At 44.5% G+C, this 25397-nt stretch overlaps 1 protein-coding gene across 6 annotated transcripts in view; it reads left to right on the top strand.

Annotated features, from left to right (window-relative positions):
- Positions 1 to 25397, top strand: part of LOC112258064 (double C2-like domain-containing protein beta) — a 310407-nt gene that overhangs the window by 202483 nt on the left and 82527 nt on the right. For all 6 annotated transcript variants that reach the window (XM_042326975.1, XM_042326974.1, XM_042326973.1 and 3 more), the window contains one exon: positions 16304 to 16383. In XM_042326975.1, coding sequence (XP_042182909.1) covers positions 16304 to 16383 — 80 coding nt within the window. The remainder of the gene's footprint in view (positions 1 to 16303; positions 16384 to 25397) is intronic.

Here is a 25397-nt window from a genome sequence, read left to right as displayed (position 1 = left end):
TAGATTTGTTTAAGACTACCCAGAAACACTCTTTGAGACCCCGATTTAGCACACTGCAGTAAAGGGCTAAGGACTCATCAATCGAGCATCCAAATATTCAAAAGTTACGGCAACTGGGGGAAAATGCATGACCTGTTTTGGGGAGGATATATATCAGTTCTTTGGAAATAGTTTAAGGCATTGTGATTGAAGAAGGTAAGACGGAAAATAACTCTGAACCCGGGAGACAGAACTATGTGAACGGCGACTTCTTACAGTCAGCTCACATTATTTATAAGCCGAGTCTCACCCGAATGCTTTTCAGGCTCTAACTTCTAAAATGCTGGACTGGGAGCCGCTCTCTCACGGCCAATATTCTAATTAGACTCCTCATTGCCTAATTCACTGAAATGGAGTAGAAACTGTATTGAACTGGTTGTGGGGAGTATCCTGAGTTGAGATATGCCTTCAGCATTGTCCTCTTGGCTGGTTTTCTGTGTCGATCCCAGGGCTCTTCCCTCCTCAGTTTTCTTCAGGAGCTGTCAGCTCAGACAGATTGGTTGACAGTGCATACTGCAGCCACACTGTCCCTGCAAAGAGGAGATAAAGATTCAGCCCGTGCCAGGCCTCTGTATTTAACACACACATTTGCACATGTGCGCACACACACACATCAAAGCTCACAAGACTGGCATGACACATACTCACACACCTTACCAGACACCTCTAACAATACAAAAGAAGTGGCCTTGACAGACGCCTCTACCGAGACTGATTGAAAAGCACTTTCTTTCGTCCGTTTACATAACCAATCCATACTTTTTAAGCGAGACAACAAAGGATTTTTCAAAAGCTGTGCGGGTCCTGATTTATCTGGAACTGAGTTTGGGATTATAGTGTTTCAAGTACAATAACACCATTTGATGTGCAGAAATCAAGGATGTGTCATAAGAGGTCAGATTCAGGTCTGTTACTGCCCATTGGATGAACACTGAGAAAATGTGGGAAGTTATTGTCTTGACAGCTGGTACAGGACAGTTAGGATGTTTGTTTAGTCTGGCTCGAGCATTAAAGGCACTGAAGTATTAAAAACCCATTTGAGGTAAGATTCAGGTCTTTAACAGCCTAGGAAGCTGCAGAAATGCTGCCGTTATTAGTGCTGGTGGGAAGGAACACATACAGTACGCAACCTCTACGGGAAAAAAAGGTGCTATCCCTTTTGGGTTCCATGTAGAACCCTTTCAACAGAGGGTTCTACCTGGAACCAAAAAGGGTTCTTCTATGGGAAATGTTGAAGAACCTTTTTTTCAAAGAGTGCATGTACGCACCAACTCACGCACGCACGCACAATCATCTGCTGTATCCCTCGTCTAAGAAATCCCAATCCTTCTCATCCTCTATCCTCTAAAGGCTAGTAAAGGCTTTATCCCATCCCCTTGGTCAGTGTATCTTAAAACAGCCAGCTGTCTCCTTCAAATCATTTTCATCGAAACACACACACTAAGTGGTGAAAATCCCCAAGCTGTAGTCAACAAAGAAGGATTTCATAAATAGGCCTTAAAATTAATTCTAACGTCTGTTGATTTAGGGGAAACCAGGTTTCTGCAAAATCAGCAGGCATCTCTTCCTTCTGTTTATTTCAACCATTAGCTGCGGCTATAGGAGCCTTTTTCTGTTATTGGTTATTGCCCGTCTCTCAGTTCATGTTCTGTAGATATACAGTATGTGATGTATTGAGAAGGTATAGGCAGGCAGCCATTGTTGTAATGAGACAACTTTGACCTGCAGAAACAGATTATGGCAAAAAAAAAGTGTGTGTGTACAAAAATGATTAGTTCCATTACTGATTTCAAATCACTGCAATGTTTGATGTTTGAATTTATTTTACTAGTGTTAAGTTCACCTAGGCAGATCCCGTGTAGTCCTGGTCAAGACTTGAGCGGCAGACTGGAGGCTTAGAGCAGCGCTCTCAGGTAGCAAGATCTTTCTGGTGGAGACTGATGTTGTGATAGTGTGTCTGGCTGTCTAGCAGTAGACACCTCCTACTGTATTATGTGTGTGTGTGTGTGTGTGGACGGGCCTGTGTGTGTGGACGGGCCTGTGTGTGTGGACGGGCCTGTGTGTGTGGGCGGTCCTGTGTGTGTGCGTGTGTGCATAAATGTGCATGCGTGTACTTGTCTACGTGTGCAAAGGAGCCAATGAGAGAAGTTAGCCTGGGAGCCAGTCTACTTCAGCTATCAGTGAAGCTAGCATACTAACACTGCAGCTGGCCTCTTCTCACTCTGTGGCCCATCTCTTGCCTCAAAATAATAATTTGATTGCACTGCGTGTCACAGTGCTGTACGTCAGTGCAACTCTCCCCATCAACAGTAGGCCTGCGTCTTGTAGGTATTGTGTGCCCGAATGCTCACCAGGTTCCACACATGCGCTGTCACAGTAGAGAGGTGAGGTTTGATTGTGCCAGTTTGACATTGAGATTTATTCAATGGTCATAGTATTGTTATATAGCAATGATGCATCTTAGTAAAGGCACAATGTTCCTTTAGCTGCTTGATACAGATAGATAGACAAAGAAAATGCATTTTTAACTAGAGGTTATACAAGGATAGCAAGTCGTCTTCTCATTAGAGCCCCAGCTGAGATTCTCTCCTCTATATGCCATTTGTCGTCCATCTGACCACAGCGCGATGAAGATTTCTGGTACTCCACCCAAGGAGGGGAAGGACAAGATCACTCAAGACAGGGCTGACAAGGGGTTATGGATGAGCCGCACTTTAATTCCAGATATCTGTGCAGAAACTAAAGCCCTCCAACTCTGTGTGATCAAACGATATCTCCCTCGATCTCCAAGCAGAGGAGATAGGATGTGAACAACATGTCTGTCTGGCAGGTATCTTTCAGGACATACATAAGGGCTGAGGTGCGTCTGGGCTGATCCATAAATCGTCACTTTATGAGATCTGCCACTCCAGCATGTTCCCAATGCTTAATCCACACACACACACACACACACACACACACACACACACACAGACTCTACCACAGACAAAGGAAGGGGTGGATTAGGCTACTCCAAAAGAAGAAAGAAACCAAACTATCTTGCCATATGGGAAGCATGTATTGCTCCATCCACAGTAGGTGTAACCATTAAAGTTACAAGTTGCTATCGATGGTGGAACACACCTCAAGATACTTGGTTACCGGTTACCTTCAGATGAGTGCTGTGACACTTGTGGGGGTTGTAGAGTGAAAACCATCGTCTTCGTTAGAACCTACCCGTTCCACAGTGGGGTCCCATTAGTTTGTAGCCCAAACGGTTCAGATGCTACGAAACAGAAGTTGGCACATCGACGGTACCGACTTCAGACGAGTCTGCTGACACTTGTGGTGGACGTAGAGCAAAACGGAGGACACCATTGTGTTTGTGAGAGTCTCCACCTTTCCATAGATGTGTAATAGTTTGTCAAACCATTTGGAGGCTACAGACGTTTACGTGAGAACGATTTTCCTGATGTCTCATGGTCGGGCAAACACCGCTCGAGCTCTGCTACCTTTCACCGCTGATGCAGAAGTGCGACATTGGCGGATGCAGTGGATTGAGACTCATCCAATTCCCCAAAACGTATATCTAAACATCATTCCATCTGCTGGATGCTGCCACTGTACGGAAGGGGAGGGCGTACTCCGCAGCGGTCTGGCCATCCTGCTGAAGTTGGACTAGGCAGCAAACCCCCATCTCTACCCTCTGGTGGATGATCGAAGACTCCTCTAAGCAGAGCCATAGGTACCCAGCTCCTCCTCTCTCCCAGACGGCCGTAGCCCACTCCAACGCCTGGTCAGCAGGGAAATAATCGTGGCAACCTTGGAACTCTTGGTGGTGGGGGCACCCATCTGATGAGGGAAAAAGAGGGAGCACTGGAGGAAGAAGTCGGGGCATTTGGATGGAGTCCCGTCATATTTGTCCGGGATGGACAAACGGACATCCTTGGCCTGGGCGGACTGCTGAATGGGCTGAGGTGCTGGGTCGACTTATGGTAGAGGATCCTCCCCTCATTCGGGTTGACGCCCTTTGGGGAAGATCTAGATGTTGAAGAACGCGGATGGACCTCATCCATCACCTTCCCCAGTTGCACCAGCTGGTCGTGGTGTTGGCTAAGTAGGTCTTGTTCATTGACCACCTGGGAGATGTCTCGGTTGGCTGCTGCTTTCATTTTGTGAGGCAGTATTCTGTGATGACGATGCAGGGAGTCAGGAAGCAAGTGCACTCTGTGAGTTTAATTGGAACAAACAGAGTGAATACAAAAACAGGAGTAGCATCTGAACATGAAAACAGAAACAAGAATGCCTAATGAGTGATACAACAGAGGGCTATATAAAGCAGAGGTAATCAGAGTAGTGATGAAGTGGCTAATGATGGGGCGCAGGTGTGCGTGATGATGGTTGCCATGTGTGCTTAATGATGGGTTGCCAGGACCGGTGGTTAGTAGACAGGAGATGTTGAGCGCCGGAACGGAAGTAGATGTGGCAAGAAATGTATGAATATAAGTCTGCTAATAATCACCGAAATGAGAGCTAGACGTTTAGGGATCAAAAACAATAAAGGACCATTTCTTTGCCAATTTTGACGGCGATGAAATATAGCCAATTTTCAGCGTTGAAGACCGGATGCGGCCCATGGGGCCAAATAAATTGGCACCCCTGCTCTACACCCACCCATTTATTGTTCTTGAAATCATAGGGGATCAAGTCTGCCTCATACACTCCCCTGATTCCTAATAATGCCCTGGGGTCCTGAAAGATTAAGCTGTCTGGCTGACACCAGAACCATACGCAAACACACATACACACAAAATACATAAATGCATATATTGTAGATACATAGAATACATGAGCTCAGGAAGAGTAGCTGCTGCTTTTGCAACAGCTAATGGGGATCCTAATAAAATACCCAATAGTTATTCAGTGTGCACACTACCTCCAGACACATTGATGGACTCTGACACCAAACACGCATAAAAACATGTACTGTAGACACATAATGTACATACTTACTATGTGCACACACACACACACACACACACACCCCCTCCAGGTACATTGGCAGACCCCAACACCACACGCACATACACGCAGAAACATCACCATTCCAGCCCCTCCTTCTTTTTCACCCATGCTGTGAAATCTGGGGATTTGCTTTCCTTCAATTTGTCCCAGCTTCCAGCCGTCACTGACAATGCCCTGCAGAGGCACAGGTGCTTCATGGTGTAGGAAGAGGAGTGATTAGTGAGGAGCTAAAGCACTGCTCCAATCAGCCGGTAGCCTACTCCATCAGATGGCAAGAACTCTGTCCCTGCTGCAGTATGCACTTGGCAGTCTCTTAGTCTTTACCAGTCTGTCCCTAATACTCTCCAGCTCTATCATTGACATGTTTTATGAGTGTGGATGTGGGTATGTTTCCCTACTGCTGTCTACAGAGCATCATGCAAATCCTATTTAGCGTCTCTATAGAACGTAGCGAGAGCAGGGTAGAAATGGACTTTGCATATCTCTATCTCCATCTTTCATTTTCTCTCGCTCTCTCGCTCTTTCTCTCTCTGTAGGTTGTTTTGGCCTCAAGCCATAATCAGTGGTATAAAGTACTCGGTAGTGATTTTATCATGTACATCTTGATGGGGCAAACTCCCCCTAAAATTAATTTGTAGATGCATGCCAGCAAAGCCACAACACAGCACTAAACAATACATTAATTGCACTATAACGGTGACAAACAGTGCCCACAAACTGTTAGGACCTATATAAAGCTGTCCCAACATCAGAGCTTTCTTTTCAGCACCATGGAGTGAATCCTTACCACTGCTACACCTGGCAATCAGCAGAGCCTTGTCTGGCAGCAAAACAGTTCATTCAGTCTCATTTACTGCCTTTTTTTAAAAACAGCTGATATGGCTGACTTGCTTAAACAAATGTGGTTTCTACTGACAATTGAGATGTACAAACTATGGCATAAGGTGACAACGAGCGGATAAGAGGCCATCCTTAATTTTGATTAAGACATTAATAAGCGAGCTCGGGCAGACAGTCATAACTATTTGTTCAGCGCTTTTGAAATGTACAGTGACAGAATTCTGAACATGGACTGTTTTTGGGGTATTCTCCCTGTACACCTAGTCAAAACCTTTGGATAAATAAAAGGGGCATATAAGCAGACAATGAAAGCTCTTACAATATTTGATGATTACATTTCTCTAAAACATGTGCACCACCAAGTCAGAACAGTAGGTTAACTTATGAGTGGGAAAGGGACCAAATTATTAGGCACATGGGCTACTAACAGCTTACTACACAACATACACTTACTATTACTTTCTTAGCTAGAGTATACATATCTCCCTGGCATATTACATCGTTTATGCGGAAGCATACAATACATTTTTGGACTCAACTTGATGTTCTGTGCGCGGTCGTCCTTGTGGGCAAACTTTGTCATCAAAATCTGGCATTCTCTGCAATTATGGTGCTTTCAAGACAACTGGCAACTCTGGAGAAAAAAAACAATGTTGAATCATGACATCAGTGATCTTAAGGTCAGAGCTCTGAAAAGATGTCGAGTTCCCGACTCTGAATTCCGAGTTGGATGACAGTTCAGAATGTATTTTCCCAGTTGGATCTATTTTTTTTTTTAAACAGAGTTCCCAGCTGTCTTGAACTCACTGAAGTCTGAGATTTCCCAGTTCCGAGTTTCCAGTTGTTTTGAATGCGGCAGTAGTCATGCTGGATTGACAACATGGCCAATGTATTCAACTTTTTCTGGCCCTTGTTTTATACTTTTAAGCTTGGAAAAGAGGCCCTTAAACCCAGACTTGGATCACACACCCACTCCATTGAATAGCAGGCTAGTGATTGCTTTGCTGCTCTTGCAATTAGCCACTGATTTCTTCTGAACCACTCATTGTTGAATTTCCAATTTTCCAACTTGTTGTGTAATGTTAATGTCCAATGGCCGATAAGCACCGATATGTTTTATCTTCATATGACAAGAATTGAAAAGGATTTGCCAGTAGATTGTCAACTTGATTCACAATGATGACTGCATATCTAGCTTCCTAGCTAAGATTTTGAAAGTATGATGTTGACATGATCAGTCCAATCAAAGCTACGGTAGATATAACGGGATTTGACAATTTTATCTGTGGCCAATGACCTTGAGCCTTCTTGAATGGGCACTTCTAATGTAACTCTATGGCAGCACCCAAGGGGCTTGAAATTTTGAGCTCGCTCAGTGTTCTGTCACTCATGGGGACACTACATCACCGCACTACGTCACTGCAAAATCTAAGACACCATGTATGTATGTAGCTTTGTTAACTCAAAGATTTTTACATTGTTTGCAAACTGATATGTGACACTATTAATGCCAAAATAACATGCAAAACGGGCTCTGCCCTGAATGACAGGTCACCACAAAGTATTTAAGTAAAAATTCTTTGACGTTCTACTTAACCCTTTGGCGCAAAGCAACAGATAGGTGTCATCATTCTACAGTGGTCATTAGAACGCTTATTTAGAATGTACAGTTTCAATTGATGCAACAGTCAGCGTTTGAGCTGGCAACAGTTTTTTTTTCACAGAAACATTTTGCCCAAACACATTCCTTACAACGTTATGTCCTGAATGTAACCAGTTTATTTTGTGATGCAATGTTCAGACATTCACAGAAGTGGTGAAAGCATAACACAATCACCCGAATCGGAAAATGTAGGCTACAGTACATTAGTCCTAGTGCTGAGGAAATTACTAACAGGAGTGGTTATATTTATCTAACTCTCGGCTGACAGAAACCATAATATGAATTAGCGAATAGAAATGACTATTTCCAGTTCATCACATCATGGGTGAGCTCACCATTGATCGAAATAATTGAGTAAAACACTTTCTAAAAATGGAAAGTAATCCGAGGATGGGTAATTTGTGCGCGCCACGATGATTGTTTTTTTCGGGTCAACCAAAGATAAGAAGAGGAGACGATAAGTTTGGTCTGTTTTCAGTATTCATGTTGAAGGGGGTGTGTCGTCTACCATCACTTATGGAAGTTTACACGAAAGATGGGTGAAACATCCCTCACCTTATTTTGTTATAACATCTTTGGTCTGACAGATGTTTACGTGACACCCAGAATGCATTGTATAACATTAACAAACATGATGCCACACATAGCTGGTAAATAGCTTAGCATTATAGCTCATCGTAGTATTTGGTATTTTATTAGGATCTCCATTAGCTGTTGCAAAAGCAGCATCTACGCTTCCTGGGGTCCACACAAAACATGAAACATAGTTGAAGTCGGACGTTTACATACACTTAGGTTGGAGTCATTAAACTTGTTTTTCAACCACCACAAATGTCCTGTTAACAAACTATAGTTTTGGCAAGTCGATTCGGACATCTATTTTGTGCATGACACAAGTAATTTGTCCAACAATTGTTTACAGACAGATTATTTCACTTATAATTCACTGTATCACAATTCCATTGCGTCAGAAGTTTACATACACTAAGTTAACTGTGCCTTTCCAGAAAATGTCATGACTTTAGAAGCTTCTCATAGGCTTATAGACATCATGTGAGCCAATTGGATGTGTACCTGTGTATGTATTTCAAGGCCTACCTTCAAACTCAGTGCCTCTTTGCTTGACATCATGAGAAAATCAAAATAAATCAGCCAAGATGTCAGAAAAAATATTGTAGACCTCCACAAGTCTGGTTCATCCTTGGGAGCAATTTCCAAATGCCTGATGGTACCACGTTCATCTGTACGAACAATAGTATGCAAGTATAGACACCATGGGACCAACCAGCCATCATACCACTCAGGAAGGAGACGTGTTCTGGTGCGAAAAGTGCAAATCAATCTCAGAACAGCAGCAAAGGACCATGTGAAGATGCTGGAGGAAACGGGTACAAAAATATCTATATCCACAGTAAAACAAATCCTATATTGACATAACCTGAAAGGCCGCTCAACAAGGAAGAAGCCACTGCTCCAAAACCGCCATAAAAAAGCCAGACTATGGTTTGCAACTGCACATGGGGACAAAGATCGTACTTTTTGGTAATCGTATTTTTTGATGAAACAAAAATGGAACTGTTTGGCCATAATGACCATCATTATGTTTAGAGGAAAAAGGAGGAGGCTTGCAAGCCGAATATCACCATCCCAACCGTGAAACACGGGAGTGGCAGCATCATTTTGTGGGGGTGCTTTGCTGCAGGAGGGACTGGTGCACGTCACAAAATAGATTGTGAGGTAGGAAAATTATGTGGATATATTGAAGCAACATCTCAAGACATCAGTCAGGGAGTTAAATGTGTGTGCAAGCAAGGAGGCCTTACAATCCTGACTCCGTTACACCAGCTCTGTCAGGAGGAATGGGCCAAAATTATCCCAACTTATTGTGGGAAGCTTGTGGAAGGCTACCTGAAATGTTTGACCCAAGTTAAACAATTTAAAGGCAATGCTACCAAATACTAATTGAGTGTATGTAAACTTCTGACCCCCTGGGAATGTGATGAAAGAAATAAAAGCTAAAATATATAATTCTCTCTACTATTATTCTGACATTTCACATTCTTAAAATAAAGTGGTAATCCTAACTGACCTAACCAGGGAATTTATACTAGGATTAAACGTCAGGAATTGTGAAAAACTGAGTTTAAATGTATTTGGCTAAGGTGTATGTAAACTTCTGGCTTCAACAGTACATTGGGCAGCATCCTCTAAGGTCCAGGGTTGAATAACCAGGTGGTAGTCGGCTAGTGGTAACTATTTAACAGTCTGATGGCCTTGAGGTGGAAGCTGTTTTTCAGTTTCTCGGTCCCAGCTTTGATGCACCTGTATCGAACTCGCCTTCTGGATGATAGCGGGGTAAAAGCACAGTGCCTCGGGTGGTTGTTGTCCTTGATGATTTTTTGGCCTTCCTGTGGAGATTGGATGCTCTAGGTGTCCAGGAGGGCGGGCAGTGTGCCCCCGGTGATGCGTTGAGCAGAACACACCACCCTCTAGAGAGCCCTGTAGATGCAGGCAGTGCAGTTGCCATACTATCCGGACAGGATGCCCTCAAGGGTGCATCTGTAAACATTTGTGAGATCTTCGGGGCCAAGGGAAATTTATTCAGCCCCCTAAGGTAGAAGAGGCGCTGTTGTGCCTTCACCACACTGTCTGTGTACATGGACCATTTCAGAATGTCAGTGATGTGTACGCCGAGGAATTAGAAGCTATTCGTCTTGGATGGGGTGTGCTCCCTCCTGTATCCTGAAGCTCCTTCGTTTTGTTGACATTGAGGGAGGGGTTATTTTCCTGGTACCACTCCGCCAGGGCCCTCACCTCCTCCCTGTAGGCTGTCTCGTCATTGTTGGTAATCAGGCCTACTACTGTTGTGTCGTCTGCAAACTCTATGATTGAGTTGGAGGCATGCATGGCTCGCAGTCATGGGTGAACAGGTAGAACAGGAGGGGGCTGAGCATGCACCCTTGTAGGGTCCTTGTTTTGAGGATCAGCGTAGTGGAGGTGTTGTTGTCTACCTTCACCACCTGGGGGCAGCCCGCACGGAAGTCCAGGACCCAGTTGCACAGGGCGGGGTTCAGACCCAGGGCCCTGGCCTTCATGATGAGCTTGGACGGTAGTATGGTGTTGAATGGTGAGCTATAGTCACTGAACAGCATTCTTACATAGGTAGTCCTCTTGTCCCGATGGGATAGTGCAGTGCGATGGAGACTGCATCGTCTGTGGATCTATTGGGGCATACAAATTGAAGTGGGTCTAGGCTGTCAGGTAAAGTGAAGGTGATATGATCCTTAACTTGCCACTCAAAGCACTTCCTGATGACAGAAGTGAGTGCTACGGGGTGATAGTAATTTAGTTCAGTTACCTTTGCTTTTTTTGGGTACAGGAACAATGGTGGACATCTTGAAGCAAGTGGGGACAGCAGACTGGGATAGGGTGAGATTGAATGCAGGGAAACTAAAATCCTTTTTACCAATTTTTTTTACCTACACTACCGGTGAAAAGTTTAAGAACACCAACTCATTTGTGGGTTTTTCTTTATTTTTACTATTTTCTACATTGTAGAATAATAGTGAAGGTATCAGAACTATGACATGACACCTATGGAATCATGTAGTAACCAAAAAGTTGTTAAAAAATCTAAATATATTTGAGATTTTTCAAATAGCCACCCTTTGCCTTGATGACTGCTTTGCACACTCTTGACTTTCTCTCAACCAGCTCCAGGATGTAGTGACCTGTAATGGATTTGAATTAACAGGTGTGCCTTCTTAAAAGTTCATTTGTGGAATTTCTTTCCTTAATGCGTTTGAGCCAATCAAGTTGTGTTGTGAAAATGTAGGGGCTATACAGAAGATAGCCCTATTTGGTAAAAGACCAAGTCCATATTGTGGCAAGAACGGCTCAAATAAGCAAAGAAAAACGACAGTCCATCGTTACTTTAAGACATGAAGGTCAGTCAATACGGAAAAATACAATAACTTTGTTATTGAAGTGCAGTCGTAAATGCCATCAAGCGCTATGATGAATCTGGCTCTCATGAGGGCCACCACAGGAAAGGAAGAACCAGAGTTACCTCTGCTGCAGAGGATAAGTTCATTAGTGTAAACAGCCTCAGAAATTGCAGTCCAAATAAAAATCTTCACAGAGTAACAGACTCATCTCAACATCAACTGTTCAGAGACTGTGTGAGTCAGGCCTTCATGGATTGAAGTGCTGCAAAGAAACCACTACTAAAGGACACCAATAATAAAAAGAGACTTGCTTTGGCCAAGAAACACGAGCAATGGACATTAGACCGGTGGAAATCTGTCCTTTGGTCTGATGAGTCTAAATTGAAGATGTTTGGTTCCAACTGCTGTGTCTTTGTGAGACGCGGTGTGGGTGAACGGATGATCTCCACATGTGTATTTCGGACTGTGAAGCATAGAAGAGGAGGTGTTATGGTATTGGGGTGCTTTGCTGGGGACACTGTCTGTGATTTGTTTAGAGTTCAAGGCACACTTAACCAGCATGGCTACCATAGCATTCTGCAGCAATATGCCATTCCATCTGGTTTGGGCTTCGTGGGACTATAATTTGTTTTTCCACAGGACAATGACCCAACACCACCTCCAGGCTGTGTGAGGGCTACCAAGAAGGAGAGTGATGGAGTGTTGCATCAGATGACCTGGCCTCCACATTCCCCCAACCTTATTCTACTATGTAGAAAATAGTAAAAAAATTAAATAACTTTTGGCCGGTAGTGTATGTAGTCAACTTAGATTGTTACCAAATATTTTAATGTCGCCATTCTGTTTGTTTATGTTGTCTGTAAGACAATGATTTACACTATTGTACTTTGAATGCCCAGACATACTGTCTGTCATTAATGCAAGATTTAAACAGTCCTAAATTCAAATCAGACACCCCAGTGGTATTAGCGTTATTATTGCCTCCAATCATACAGTATCACATCTTGATTTCCATGGTTTCATCCCCTTTTAGCCTGAGTTGCTCATTTGATTTGCAGCGCAGGTCGGTACAATAGCTGTTTCTGTCGCGGAATCGTTTCCTGCCTTTGATAATGCCACCGACCTCAGGAGTGGACCAAAAGATTCTGGGTCAGGTATAATCTTGCTCTGCTGTGCACTGTGGCTACTCAAATCCAACATGGCCTTTCTCTCTTTGAGCCTTTATGGCTTTGACATTTTACGATTTGTTTTAAGGCCGCCGGCATGTCCATCTGTGCTTCCTGTGATCCGTTTGCCACCACCAACAACAAGTGACCCTATTTTCTATTTTTTCCTTGCCCTCCTCTCACCATGGAGATAACTGGCTTGTAATTACTCCCTGATTCTGTTGGACACAATGGAAGTATGATTATGGTAATGGTGTTGTGTACGGTTAGGCCCGTTGAAGAGGCCCATTGACACAATACCCACAGCCTTAATTAAGACTTTCTTCATTTTTATTAAGTAGCTTCGCCTTGATTACAACTCAAAGGCCCCAATGTGGCCGCTGTTGAACAATGGCAAGTGGCCATTTTATCGACAACGTAATGAAGCACTTCGTCTGATGTTGCTGTTTTCGGTGGAAAAGAGAGGAGTGCTCATTTGCTCTCTAAAGACGTGTCTTAAAGGTCCTGAACAGTCATTCTGAAAGTAGTTTTTGTTTCATGGTAACTACCAGGAAGTTTGAAAAGACTGGCTGTGTGGGAAGGGAACTTATATTCATGAGCTCTCCTTGACTGACAGCTCTATGAAAAGCCTATGTCAAACAATTTGGATGCAGTGTTGCAGTAAAATCATCTCAAGTAAATTTGGTGATATACATAGAAATCACATCGATGATATCATTTTTTTTTTTATATATATAAATCTCCCGTTTAGCATGTCGATCGGGATGCAGTTCACAGCAGCACTGACAGATGTGTTGACTTGACAACTATGTTGGAGTTTTGAACGACACTTCCCCCCCTTTTTGTTCCATACTGGCTGAAGACTTAGCTAGCCAGTAACTAGCTAACACCAGACATAGATGAAAGGGGAAACATAGAAGTATCGTTGCCATAGATGAATAGGGTAATTATATTATTATATTTACTGACACCACACAGTCAAATTTTGGCACTAGTCGAGTAGCTATCTAGCTTTATAAACTACGCCCCCCTGCAAACTTGCCTTCTCCGACATTGGTTACAAGGTGTTACTTATTTAAATTAGCTAAGAGAATGTCATGTTACTATTGGTGTATTAAAATAACAGTTGAGGTCACCATGTCTACTTAATAATTAATCCAAGTGTTTGTCATGGGGGAGGGGACCAGTAAAAAATGTCATACCTTGGTCATCATTCCTTGATCTGGTTTCCTTCAAATATTATCCAATTTCATGAAAAACATGATTTGGACTGTTCATGACCTTTAATGCGCTTCCAAATGTAAGTAAACTTTGAGAAGCCTTGATCTGTGTATCACTAGGAAATGCGCGGGGAAGGGAATTAATCTGGCACGGCACCCAAAAGCGCTTAATGAAGCATTCGGCTCATCGGGCAAGAGTAACTCATCAGCAGAATTAGGCGGCCGGTGCCATCTCACCTCTCTTTCTCTCGCTCTCTTTCTCTCACACACATACATCCCTCTATCGACAGCCACTGGAAACCTCTTATATTTTCCAGAGTGCCCCGAACAAAAGAAAGATGAGGCGATTAGAAAAGCTCTCCTTGCCCACTAAATACACCCTCAAAGAGCTTTATAATACGTACAATGGGGAGAGAAAAAAAACAAAGGTTGAAAGTTCTATGGCACTGAAAGAGTAGGCTGGCACACTATAATGAATCAAAAAGCAGTAGGCCTATATGCTGGCCACCATATATGGAATCAAAGAAAAAATATGTTTAAGATGCAGAAAGACGGCTGCACCGAGCCAGGGCTGCTGCCAGTCGCCGCTGATGAATCAGACTGTGTTCAATTATAATTACTCTTCTTGTCTAACTCCCGCTCCAAACGGCCTGCTCTTTGTGTTATTGACATTTCCGTTAATTACCCGAGTGTTGCCACCACTCCTCTCTCGATACCTTGTTGCAACCTCTCTGCGGACATGGATTCGATTAGCCATCTGTAATGTTTTTGACTGGATGTACTTCAAAGATTTTTACAGATTTTGCATGCTTATTGTGATTACTGTGGCTTATGGTAGAGAAAATAGCATTGAATTATCTGGTGACAGCAAATTGGACATTCCTGCAGTCAGCATGCCAATTGCACGCTCCCTTAAATTTGACACATCTGTCACGTGTTGTGTGACAAAACTATACATTTCAGAGTGGCCTCTTTCCCCAGCTCAAGGTGCACCTGTGTAATGATCATGCTGTTTAATCATTTTCTTGATATGCCACACCTGTCAAGTGGATGGATTATCTTGGCAAAGGAAAAATGCTCAGTAACAGGGAGGTAAACAAATTTGGGCACAAAATTTGAGAGAAATAAGCTTTTTGTGGAGTCTTTTACTTCAGCTCATGTAACATGGGACCAACACTTTACATGCTATGTTTATATTTTTGTTCAGTGTAGATAGAAATGATGTTTTGCCCCAGGATGTTCAAGCCTTTGAGGAATCCAATTCATAGCTTTGCAATACAAAAACCAGAAGCACTGAGCACTTTTAGTTAAGGAGAGAGAGAGCTAGCGGGGGAGAGAGTGAAATGGAGAGAGATGTGAGAGGGCAGAAGTAAAGATGTTTAGTCATTGAATAGATGGTAATACATACACTCCTCCTGTATCAGCCAGATACATACAGTTGCATGCCTCCCTGAATTAGCATAATAGTTTTTATTATCTGCCAACTTTTGCTCACTCTCAACTCACTCATTGAGATTGCTGCTGGGAAAATGCTGGGTATATGTTCCTTTTTAGAGCACAGAAATAATGACACGACATGGCGTAAGGGATTTGAATCCAGTTACGTGCTATGAGGCAACCAAGGGGCAGAAATGAGTTGGTGGGAGTGATGAAACGGTGGTGGAAAAAAAACTATTTTGCGAGGCAATTCCCCAGGATAAAAGACCACACGCGTCCCCCCTCAGCATCTCATACATGTATTAGAGGTTGAAGTCACCGCTCGGGCACCAATCTTGGTAATCGGAAACAAATCTGGTTTAATCCCTCAGGTGCCTTTCTACGAAGCATAACACACACACACACACACTCACTCACTCATTCACGCACACAAACCTCTGTGGCCAAACCTCTGTTGCTGCAATGTTTATTGAATGAACACACCCTCCAGATGCCAGCGAGAAGACAACACAGGAGGTATCGAGGATTTGGATGTACACACCCCACGCCCAGCAGAGGTCTAACAGTCTCTCTCACAGGAAGTGACAGGATGTAATGCCATTTTAGGTGCCAGGCCAAGCTGTAGAATAGGCCTTTATTGGGCTAGTTAAATTATTTGTTTGTATGATCATGTAGTTAATGAAATGTTTGGAGGAGTTAATACTCCAGATGGGCCCCATGGAGTAGATTCTGATGTTGATGGTCTCTCACATTCGGCATGAAATACACTGAGTGTACTAAACATTAGGGACAGCTTCCTAAATTGAGTTGACAATCCATGTCTCAATTGTCTCATAGGTTTAAGAATGATTTTTAACCCGTCTCTTCCCCTTTATCTACATTGATTGAAGGGATAAAGGATTATAGCTTTTATCTGGATCCACCTGGTCAGTCTAAGCCATCTCTGCTCTGATATCTGATTTCTCTCTCGCTCTCGCCCCCCTGCAGCTACGTTGGGGACCCTGGACTTCAGTTTACTGTATGACCAGGAGAACAATGCTCTGCACTGTACCATCAACAAAGCCAAGGTGAGCATCCACAATGGTGTGTTTTGTCCTACAAGGGGAAATTGTTTCCATAGTTTGCTGTAAAACTTTTCCTTCTAAATTTACAGCATTATACTGGCACCAGAGTTGCCAGCTTAATATTGTATAGATGCTGTAATGTATTTTACAGTATTTTCCTTACTCTAAAACATATTACCGCATCCCTGCTGTAAATTTACAGGTACGCTGTAATGTTTTACAGTAAGGAAAATAGTACTGTGAAATATATTACAGCATCTCTACTGTAAAACAAAATTACAGTATTCAGCTGGCAACTCTGTTTTTTATTTATTTTTTACATAAAATACATTTATTCAAATTGGTAACAACATGAACAACAAACTAAACAACAAAACTGACAATAGAAGGAAGAACAGTTAGCACATATGTAACCAAATAAGAGCATCATTACAACACTAATTTAAAGACTATTTTGTGTGCCTATGTGTATGGGGTGTGGGGGGTGAGAGAATGGGGGGGGGGCTTGAGAAGCGCCACCTTGGCTTCATCTGAGCCACCTTGTCATGTACTTTGTCACATTCAAGGTTCATCATCTTGGGTTAAAATTGGGATTGGGTGCAATCCTAGATCTATGATCAGGTGCAACTCTATTCTTGGTAAGAGGCGGTGAAATACACAACGGGACAGTTTAGGCAGCAGAGCATCCATTAGATGGAAGTCAGTGGAGCATCAGGTGTTCCTCGTGGGGATCCGTAACAATCCTCCTCAGTTCTGATTTGTCAGCTCTTCTCACCCCTAGGATAAGCATAGAAAAATAAATAATAGAATGAGAGACAGAGACCACCAGGGCTGCTAGTCTGTGGGTAAAAATACAGGGGACAAGGGACATATCAAGCTGATGTTGTTTGTGTGTGTACTTACCTCACTAGTGGTCTTCATTCAATCTCAGTGAGCTCTTGTAAGAATGGGGCAATGTAGGGGTTGAGAAGCACTGGCTTCCTCTGGGCCACCTTGTCATGCACGTTGTCACATCTTCAGGGTTCATCATCTTGGGTTGATTTGAACCAGGAATCTGTACAGCCGTTTATCCAATATAGTTTATGAAATAATTTGAGGAATTGAAGAAATACAAATACAACAGCTAGATACACCTACTTCAAATTCGAACTAACTAATGAAACATTACTATATCCTACACAATACCACAGATTATTTTTCCAGACTCACAACATTTGTATATCTTTCTGTGACACCAAACGTTTGCACTGCGCTCAGTTTATTCTCTATGGCACTCAAAGACTGCGGTATAGCCTACCAAAAATCCTATCATAACAATTATTATCTGGGTGATTTTTCTTCTAGGTTGCAAAGCAAGATATTTACAAGCGATTTAGAGCAGACCGAAATAGCTTGTGTCAACTTGGTCTAGCTAACTAACTAGATAGGTTAGTTTAGCTAAGAAAACATGCAGTAATTCAACGTTGGCAAACAATAAGTAAGGGATGATCAACGAGTGGCTATGCAGTCTATGGAAAATAATGAATGACGTATCTCAATACGAGTCAGGAAGCAGGTGCAGAAGGTGAGTTTTATAACGAAGCAATGCAGATGAACAAAACATAAGAAGCGTACAGAACGTAAGAGAAAACAATTACTACCTAGTGACTGTTGTCATCTGAGGGCTAAATAAAGGGGGAGTAATCAAGGAGATCATGATGACCAGGTGTGAGTAACGACGGGGAGCAGCTGTGCTTAATGATTGTTGTCAGGCCCGGTGGTTAGTACACCGGAGACGTCTAACGCTGTAGAGAGAGTAACCCCTCCGGAGCGGGCCGGTACAGAGTGGAGATGGAAATCCCAGATGATGGGAATCCAGGAGGGACCTAACGGCATAGGCTGGGGTCCCCTCGATGTCCAGGGGAGATGGAGGGGTGTCGCCAGAGACTGCATCCGCCAGGCGACCAGGAACCACCGGCTTGAGGAAGGAGACATGAAAGGATGGTGAGAATCGGTAGTTGGAGGGGAGTTGTCGACGATAGGTTACCTCATTGACCCTTTGGAGGACCTTGAAGGGCTGGGGACTCAGCTTCCGACAGGGAAGGCGGAGTGGGAGACTCCTGGTGGAGAGCTAGACGCGATCACCAGGATGGAACACGGGAGCCTCACTGCGGTGGCGGTCCGCCTGATCCTTCTAATGGCAGATGGTGCGCTGGAGCCTCACGTGGGCGGCGTTCCACACCTCCTCTGGTTTTCGGAACCACTCGTCCACTGCAGGGTCCTCTGCCTGGCTCGGAGTCCACGGAGCCAGTGCCGGTTTGTATTCCAGGGCGCACTCGAAGAAGTCAGCCCGGTGGAGGAGTGGAAGGAAAGGAACCGGGTCCATTCCCCCTGTCGGTCCTGGCAGTGACTCCTTAGGAACCTCCCCAGCTCCTGGTTTATCCTCTCCATCTGCCCTTTGGGCTGAGGCTGGTACCCAGATATGAGGCTGACCATGGACCCCAGCTTCTCCATAAAGGCTCTCCATACAGCAAAGTGAATTGGGGACTACGGTCGGAAACGATGTCCTAAGAAGGGCCATAGTGCCGGAAGACATGGTGGAATAGTGCCTCAGCGATCTGGAGAGCGGAAGATAGCCCAGAGAGAGGGATAAAATAGCAGGATTTAGATAATCTGTCAACAACAACCATAATATTTGTAAAAACATCAGAAAGGGGAGATCAGTTATGAAGTCTATGGACAGATGTGACCAAGGCCGCTAAGGCCCCCGGAAAGGGGAGGAGTTTCCCTGCTGGAGCGTGCCAGAGAGATTTGGTTTGGGCACATTGGGAGCAGGGGCTGACATAGCGGGCGATGTCCTGTGCCAAGGTGGGCCACCAGTACTTGCATAGTGCAAGGGATACCTGGGTGTCCAGCGATGCCTTAACTCCATTGGGACGTAGATGCGCACCGGAGGGCAGGTAGCAGGCGCTGGTTCCCTCTCCAGAGCCTGGTGGATGTCCATGTCTATGTCCCAGAGCACGGGAGCAAAGATATCAGATGGTAGAATCATAGGAGCACTCTGGATCGGAACCTCTTCCAAATTGTGGATATGGGACAGTGCATCAGCTTTGATGTTCTTAGATCCTGGGCGATATGACAGGGTGATGTGGAATCTGGTGAAGTAAAGGGCCCACCTTGCTTGCCGTGTGTTCAGGCACCTCCCTGTTCATATGTACTCCAGGTTCCGTTTGTCGGTGAGGATGTGGAATTGCTCCTTGGCGCCCTCCACCCAATGCCAACTTCACCGCCAAGAGCTCCTGGTCGTCAAAGTCATAGTTCCTCTCTGCAGGAGACATTTATTTTAGAAGTATGCACATCAAAACAATTTCTGTGGGTTACCTTGGCGTTGGGACAGGATGGTTACCACGCCCACCTCTAAGGCATCCACCTCCACCACGAAGAGCAGCATAGGACCTGGGTGTCTCAGCAGTGGTGCGGAGCTCTGGTATTCCAAGAAGGAGACTTTAACCTGATGGAACTGGCACTTATCCGCTTTAACATAATAGTGGTTCTCCAGGAGACGCCTCGGGACTACTCGGAAGTGAGCGATGTGATCTTCCAAGGTGGCCGAGTAGACCAAGATTTCATTGATACACATGACCACCTGGTGCCTAATCATGTCCTGGAACACCTCATTCACGAATGCCTGAAACACTGACGGAACATTGGATTTTCCTTAAGACATCACCAAGTACTTCTGGTGCCCAGACGTTGTGCTGAAGGCCATTTTCCACTCATCCCCCTCTCGGATGCGTATAAGATTGTAGTTACTTCGCCGGTCCAGCTTCGTAAATAACCAGGCCCCTCTGAGCTGTTCGATGTTGGCCTGTACCAACGGAAGAGGGTAACGGTACTTAGAGGTAATAGAATGAGACCTCTGTAATTGATGCCACCCATCCTTCTTGTTAATGAAGAAGAAGAAGCCTGCCGATACAGGACAGGTGGATGAGAGGACAAAACCCTGCTAGAGAGCCTCCTGGATGTACTCCTCCATGGCCTCGGTCTCAGCCACCGACAGAAGGTAGATGCGGCTTCACGGCGGCGCAGAACCTTCTAGCAGGTTGACGGCACGGTCCCAGGGGAGATGAGGAGGGAGACAGATGGCTTGGGTCTTGGAGAACACCTCCCGAAGATCCTGTTAAACCTCTGGGATGACGGGCTAGAGGGCAACCGCAGGACTCTCAATAGACGTGAAACCGCAGGGTAACGGAAAGCAGGTCCTCCGGCATCCGGGTGACCAGTCCTCGACCAGGAGATGGTGGGATCATGACATTGGAGCCACCGGGGGCCATGTATGGCTTTGTACACTGGTGTAGTAATGACAGGAAGGGAAGGCCTTCCTGGTGCTTGGATCCCACGGTGAAGGTGACGTGAGTGATAATGCCGGATCCCACTGCTCGACTATCCAGGGCATGTGGAGATGTTCATGGAGGAGACTGGGGCCTTGCCGATGAAATTCCCCATGGCACCGGAATCCACTAGAGAGGTAGAAACATCACGAGTACAGCCAACCAGTGAAATGGGAACCAGGAACGTTTTGGCGGGAAACGACGATGGAGTACTCACGCCTTTCCTGGGAGTTGGATGATCACCAGACCGCCCCTCTGTTCTTATGGATCCCGAACGCACGGACATCGCTGAAGCTGGTGCCCCTCCTGACCACAATAGGCGTAGAGACCCAGCTGTCTCTGGCGACACCGCTTTGCTGCGGGGAGGGGTGTGGACCCTATCTCCATGGGTTTAGGCTCTGTCTCAGGACGACCAAAGGAGGTAGGGGAATGGAGAGGTGGGCACTGGCGCTCCCGAAGAAGGTTATGCAGACGATGGCAATCGCAATGAGTAGGTTGTCATCTTGTCACGCCAACTGTGTCTAGACCTCTTCGCACAGTCCTCTGGAAATGAGTGCGGAGCGCCAGCTCATTCCATCCGCTGGAAGCTTCCACAGTCCGAAAGGTGAGAGAGTACACTGCAGCAGTCTGGGCACCCTGCTGGAGTTGGAGAAGTTGCTCACCTCCCTCTCTGCCGTCGGGAGGATGGTCGAAGACCGCCCTGAACAGAGCCATGAACCTCTCATAGGAACCCAGCTCCTCCTATCTCTCCCAGACGGCCGTAGCCCACTCCAACGCCCCCTGGTCAACAGGGAAATGACTGTGGCATCCTTGGACCTCTCGGTGGTGGGGGCTCCTGTCTGATTGGCAAAATAGAGGGAGCGCAATGGGGCTCTATAAGATCTGGTAAGGAAATAACATGACAAATACATATGTTACACCTGCAATTTGAAACAATACAAGGGGCTTAAAGTATCCAACTTTAATTTGAAGATCTGAAATTCAACTACTGGATTAGGCCTAGCTTTAAAAATCTGACATTTCTTTAATGTAATGCTTGAAAAGTCCTTGTAATTATTGTAGCCAATTTCTAAGTTTTCCTACTCCCTTATAATTATCCGTGATACATTTTTTTAATCAGTTTTTGCTTCAATTGAAGAGTGTTGCTCTACTCTGTTGCGGTAAAACCACGTGTGGTTATTATGAGGAAGACAACGTCTAATGCTGGCTTCAAATTGGCTTTCCATACACATTCTTCCAATACAAAAGGAACCTGGTTTTTATTTGCGTTCTCATTATAAAAACAGTGATGGTGAGATTCAAATAGTGAGATTAATGCTACCCCTATTCTTTGATGTATTATGTGTGCCACATAGGCTATTGAAAAATCACCAAGCATCCAATTAATTTAGTCAGACAAGTCCACATTATTCTCACATATAATAATAATTTGAATATCAATGCATTGGCAAGGCCTAAATAATGAATTATTCTTAAATTGGTATTGGCCTTTTTTTCTTCTTTTTGCATACTTAGTGTGGGGGGGGATATATGTACAATTATATAAATGATACATTTGTACAACTTTGAGGTCCTTGACAATTACAATTAAGTGCTTGAAACAGTCCCTGAAAGGCCTTGTATTTTACTTGCCAGTGTCTGTATGAAGCCTGCTTTTATTTTATTTAACCTTTATTTAACTAGGCAAGTCAGTTAAGAACAAATTATTATTTACAATAACGGCCTAGGAACAGTGGGTTAACTGCCTTGTTCAGGGGCAGAATGGCAGATTTTTACCTTGTCAGCTCGGGGATTCGATCTTGCAACCTTTCGGTTACTCGTCCAACGCTCTAACCACTAGGCTACCTGTTGCTTAATAAAGGAAGAATAGTCCCAAGCCTATGTTGTTGTGTAGGTGAAGTTATGGGCCAGTTTGCGTATATTCTTCTAAGTACACATGTGGAACTGCATAAATGTAATACTTGTTTTAAACCATTTTGACACTTTTATCCCAATGTCCTACAATGGCCCCATTATTTATACACTGAACAAAAATATAAACAACATGCAACAATTTATTTACAGTTCATACAAGGAAATCAGTCAATTGAAATGCATAAACGAGGCCCTAATCTATGGATTTTACATGAGTAAGAATACAGATATGCATCTGTTGGTCACAGATACCTTAAAAAAAGGTAGGGGCCTGGATCAGAAAGCCAGTCACTATCTGGTGTGACCGCTATTTGCCTCATACAGCGTGACACATCTCCTTCGCATAGAGTTGATCAGGCTGTTGATTGTGGCCTGTGGAATCATCTGTCCTTGGTTGGAACACTCACTACTGAGTTCCAAACTGACTCTGGATGCAACATCAGCACAATAACTATTCGTCGGGAGCGTCATGAAATGGGTTTCCATGGTCAAGCAGCGTCGGCTCAAGTGGTGTAAAGCTCGCCGCCATTGAACTCTAGAGCAATGGAAACGCTTTCTCTGGAGTGATGAATCATGCTTCACCATCTGGCAGTCCGGCGGACAAATCTGGATTTGGCGGATGGAAAGGGGAATCTTAATACAATGACATTCTAGACGATGCTGTGCTTCTAACTTTGTGGCGACAGTTTGGGGAAGGCCCTTTTCTGTTTCAGCATGACAATGCCCCTGTGCACAAAGCCATGGTCCATACAGAAATGGTTTGTCGAGATCGGTGTGGAAAACCTGACTGGCCTGCACAGAGCCCTGACCTCAACCCCATCGAACACATTTGAGATGAATTAGAACGCAGACTGCGTGCCAAACCTAACTGCCCAACATCAGTGCCCGACTTCACTAATGCTTTTGTGGCTGAGTGGAAGCAAGTCCTTGAAGCAATGTTCCAACATCTAGTGGACAGCCTTCCCAGAAGAGTGGAGGCTGTTATAGCAGCAAAAGGGGGACCAACTCCATATTAATGCTCATGATTTTGGAATGAGATATTCGACGAGCAGTTGTCCACATACTTATGGTCATGTAGTGTAGCTCTTCCATAGGCAGCAGTCAAGTGGGCCTCCTCTTGTCATTACACCCCCAATTCCACCAGTTAGTGCCCTTTCTAGGCCCCTAAACGCTGGCCTATGGCTCTAAGTGAGGCCCCTGGTGTTGTAGACATGTACAAGAGTCTCGCATGGAGATCACCAGCAGCTTGTTTTGAATCGACAGTGCATTCAGAAACTATTCAGACACCTTCACTTTTTCCACATTTTGTTACTTTACAGCCTTATTCTAAAATTGATTAAATAACAAATGTTCCTCATCAATCTACACACAATACCCCATAATGACAAAGTGAAAACAGGTTTTTGGAATGTTTTTGCAAATTTATAAAAAATAAAAAAACAGATACCTTATTTACATAAGTATTCAGGCCCTTTGCTATGAGACTCAAAATGGAACTCAGGTGCATCCTGTTTCCATTGACCATCCTTGATGTTTCTACAACTTGATTGGAGTCCACCTGTGGTAAATTCATTTGATTAGACATGATTTGGAAAGGCACACACCTGTCTATATAATGTCCCACAGTTGACAGTGCATGTCAGAGCAAAAACCAGGGCATGAGGTTGAAGGAATTGTCCGCAGAGCTCCGAGACAGGATTTTGTTGAGATAAAGATCTTGGGAAGGGTACCAACAAATGTCTGCAGCATTGAAGGTCCCTAAGAACATAGTGGCCCCCATCATTCTTTAATGGAAGAAGTTTGTAACCACCAAGCCTCTCTTCTTAGAGCTGAGCAATCGGGGGAGAAGGGCTTTGGTCAGGGAGGTGACCAAGAACCGGTTGGTCATTCTGAGAGAGCTCCAGAGTTCCGCTGTGGATATGGGATAAACTTCCATAAGGACAACCATCTCTGCAACACTCCACCAATCAAGCCTTTATGGTAGAGTAGCCAGACAGAAGCCATTCCTCAGTAAAATGCACATGACAGCCCACTTTGAGTTAGCCAAAAGTCACCTAAAGGACTCTCAGACCATGAGAAACAAGATTCTCTGTTCTGATGAAGCCAAGATTAAACTCTTTGCCCTGAATGCCAAGTGTCACGTCTGGAGGAAACCAGGCACTGCTCATCACCTGGCCAATACCATCTCTATGGTGAAGCATGGTGGTGGCTGCTTCATGTTGTGGGGATGTTTTTCAGCGGCAGTGACTGGGAGACTTGTCAGGATCGAGGGAAAGATGAACGTAGCAAAGTACAGAGAGATTCTTGGTAAAAACCTACTCCAGAGTGCTCAGGACCTCAGACTGGGGTGAAGGTTCACCTTCCAACAGGATAATGACTCTAAGCACACAGCCAAGACAATGCAGGAGTGACTTCGGGACAAGTCTTTGAATGTCCTTGAGTGCCCAACCAGAGCCCAGACTTGAACCCGATCGAACATCACTGGAGAGACCTGAAAATAGCTGTGCAGCGACGCCCCCCATCCAACCTGACAGAGCTTGAGAGGATACGCAGAGAAGAATGGGATATTCTCCCTAAATACAGGTGTGCCAAGCTTGTAGCGTAATACCCAAGACGACTAGAGGCTGTAATCACTGCCAAAGGTGCTTCAACAAAGTACTGAGTAAAGTTTCAGAAGTCTTATATGTTTGCACACATTTCTAAAAACCTGTGTTTGCTGTTTCATTATGGCTA

This window comes from Oncorhynchus tshawytscha, linkage group LG09 (genome assembly GCF_018296145.1).
Source record: "Oncorhynchus tshawytscha isolate Ot180627B linkage group LG09, Otsh_v2.0, whole genome shotgun sequence".
In the NCBI taxonomy this organism is placed as follows: domain Eukaryota; kingdom Metazoa; phylum Chordata; class Actinopteri; order Salmoniformes; family Salmonidae; genus Oncorhynchus; species Oncorhynchus tshawytscha.
This window is presented reverse-complemented; position numbering and strand designations above follow the sequence as displayed.